This window comes from Papaver somniferum, unplaced genomic scaffold (assembly GCF_003573695.1).
Source record: "Papaver somniferum cultivar HN1 unplaced genomic scaffold, ASM357369v1 unplaced-scaffold_107, whole genome shotgun sequence".
Lineage (NCBI taxonomy): Eukaryota > Viridiplantae > Streptophyta > Magnoliopsida > Ranunculales > Papaveraceae > Papaver > Papaver somniferum.
In genome coordinates, this window is record NW_020619603.1 from 13,775,533 (window position 1) to 13,778,515 (window position 2,983).

Sequence of the window (2,983 nt, forward strand, 5' to 3'; positions counted from 1 at the left end):
GTGACGTTTTTAGCGTCGGTTGGATTATTTGCAACACCTGTTTTTATAACGCACTTCCCGACAGCAAAAAAAAACGTCAGAAAAATATATTTGTGACATAAAATCAAATATTTGTGACCATATTTTTCATTGAAAAAACCATGTTTTGTTGTAGTGAAGCAAGGAATGCAACATATTTTAATTTGGATGATAGAATCAGTAGGTTACCCGATGCCTTGGTTCATTATATCATGTCTTTCGTAGATACGAAGAATGCAGTCCAAACTTGTGTTCTGTCGAAAAGGTGGATTGATACTTGGAAATCTCTACCTTTTCTAAAATTCGATAGGGATTCATTTTCAGAAGACAGAACAGATAGTTTCATAATGTTTGCAGACATGGTATTGCTTTCTCTCAGAGAGGACTTTGATATTCAGAAGTTTACTGTGCATTGGAAGAACTCCGCATATGATGATTCCGTGATGATGAATGTTATTAGATGGAGCCTTACTGCGGTTGAGTATAATGTTGTAGATTTAAGTAAACAGATCGATCAACTGCATATTACGGCGTACGAAATTCCTCATCGTCTCCTTAATTGCAGATCACTAAAAAAATTGATAATATCCGCGCACGGTAATGCCAGATATGTAGATATTGTTTTACCAGGGTCAATGAGTTTACCTCAGCTTAAGTTATTGTTCTTAATTGGATTAGCAATCTCCGATGTAGAATCATCTAAAAGGCTCTTTTCAAGTTGTCCAGTTCTTGAAACTTTATTTATAAGTAATTTTGACATACAGACTGATAATGCAAGGAAGTTGATTGTTGATTCTCTCAGCCTTAAGAAGTTTGAGTTTTATGATCATCGTAGAGGTCGTTTGCCACAATATGATACTACAGCTATCATTATCAAGTTATGTGCTCCGAATCTGGAAGAGTTCAATTTCAGATCTTTGTTTACAATTAATTATTGTCTAGAAAACTGTTCTCCACTGTCCAGGGCATATTTTGACATGACACTCAGAAAACAGAAACGAAATGAGAATACAGAAACATATGAAAGTCTTCACCGGAGAAAATTCTATATGCTAAACGTATGATGAAATTCCTAGGAGCTGTTTCTATGGTGAAAACAATGAGATTATCATCTGGTTTCCTTGAGGTATGGGTGCTTCATCTCTTCCATGAATTAACATACTTGTAAAAATAGTGTAACCATGTTTTACCGCCTCGTCAAATTTATGAGACAGGCAAGGGTGTTGTAGCTTAAGTACCTGACTTTCGTTACCTATAAAATGTTCTTAGCTTTTATGATGTTACATCTTGGCTATTATGATGATTGTCGTTTTTGTTTTCTATAGGTTGACACCAAGTATTGTCAAAAATTTGTTATTCTGAACTAGTATGTTCTTCCTCTCTTGAGTAGTCTTGGGTTAGCTGCCACATTATTTTTGTATAATATTCTTTTCTTTCTCAAGGTTCTCGCACAAACTCCTGACTTAGTAGACTGTCGTCAACCACCTCGCTTGAATAATCTACAATGTTTGATACTGGAAATGTGGTCTACAGGAGGTTGCTTGCGGGCTGTAGCATACTTACTCAAGATTTCTCCTAGTATAACTCATTTGGTTCTTGAATCGATGGAGGTAATATTTAACCAAGCCAGTCGTTTTTTCAATTTGACCTGCGTTTTTGTTCCAACAGTTCTAATACAACATCTATGTTTGCATCCATCTGATTTGGCAACATTTGTTTTTATGAAACATCTTGATTTGAGGTGTTTTTTATTTTATATTATTGTCACTAAGTGACCTATCTGTTGTTGTGATTGTTTGACTATAGTCAAATTTAGGGAACATTGAAGATGATTGGGAAGCAGGATTGATATTGCCAGGAAAGTTGTCACACCTCAAGCTTATCCGGATTAATGATGCGGAAGAATGTGATGCGGAGCTCGAACTTTTGAGTTTTTTATTCAAAAATGCAAAGGTTTTGGAAAAAGTTGTTGTATGCTTTGGTTCTAGTGTTGGCTCACCTGATAGAGTAACACAAGTTAAGCAATTTCAGGATAAGTTAAGAGCACTGCCAAGATCTAGTAGTGTTAGGTTGCTTCCTTTTGTTTTTCTTTTGTCTGCTGGCAATGTCTTCATCTGTGAAAAAGAATGATTGAAATGCTACTTAAGACAGCTTCAGTGCTAATTAACCTACAAAACCTCTAGCTTTCAGTTAATACTTTTGTCATTTTGTGTCTGTTTCCGTAGTAGAACTATGCGAGGTTGTTTTTAAATTTGCTGTTTTGATCTGCCTGTATAATACCATAACATAGATTCTTTTGCACCACCGTGAAAGCTCACTCTTTGCCTGCATTTACTACTTATCTGGTGAATATAAACGAAATAAGCTACTAACATATGCATCACAGTATCCCACTGACAAATTAACCTAAAAAGAATATCACCATAAGTTGAAACTAGTGTCTTACCCGTGCGTTGCACGGGGTTAAGTTAAATCAATCATTATTCATGCTGAAAATGTAGAGACGGGTCTCTCCTATAGTGTCAAAATATAGTATCCAATCACATACAACATAAGAGTACTCGCTAGTTTCCGTAAAATTGTACCATTTCTAGTGCTTATCTATTTAATTTTAGTTGGTATGGGCTTTTAAGTTCAACATTCCAGAGGATTAAACTATTGGAGGTAAATATGTGAAATTCTTTCTTAATCAAGCATTGTTAATAACACCTTCTCAGCTAAAATCATATGATTGGTATATGTGGAAGCTGTGAAAAAACATGATTCACATTCATTATGACCATTTTTATGTAATACCATTATATAGGTAAGAAAAATCATTTAAGAATCAAAGAAAACAGTAAAAAAAGCTTAATAGTACTAAGAGCAACTGCAGTGGACGACTAAACCCAAATATTTGGTCTTTTGGACAGACGTAGTGGGACGTACTATTGATCAAATTTTGATCAACGACTAAAGCCCGGAC

General features: G+C 35.1%; 1 protein-coding gene across 1 annotated transcript; it reads left to right on the forward strand.

The window, feature by feature from the left end:
- The first annotated feature begins 230 nt into the window (after nt 1-230).
- LOC113328133 (F-box/LRR-repeat protein 13-like) lies at nt 231-2,148 on the forward strand. Its single transcript, XM_026575224.1, has 3 exons — nt 231-1,076; nt 1,461-1,628; nt 1,825-2,148. Exons 1-3 carry the CDS (start codon nt 231-233, stop codon nt 2,146-2,148), a joined length of 1,338 nt encoding a protein of 445 aa, XP_026431009.1.
- Nucleotides 2,149-2,983: the final 835 nt, after the last annotated feature.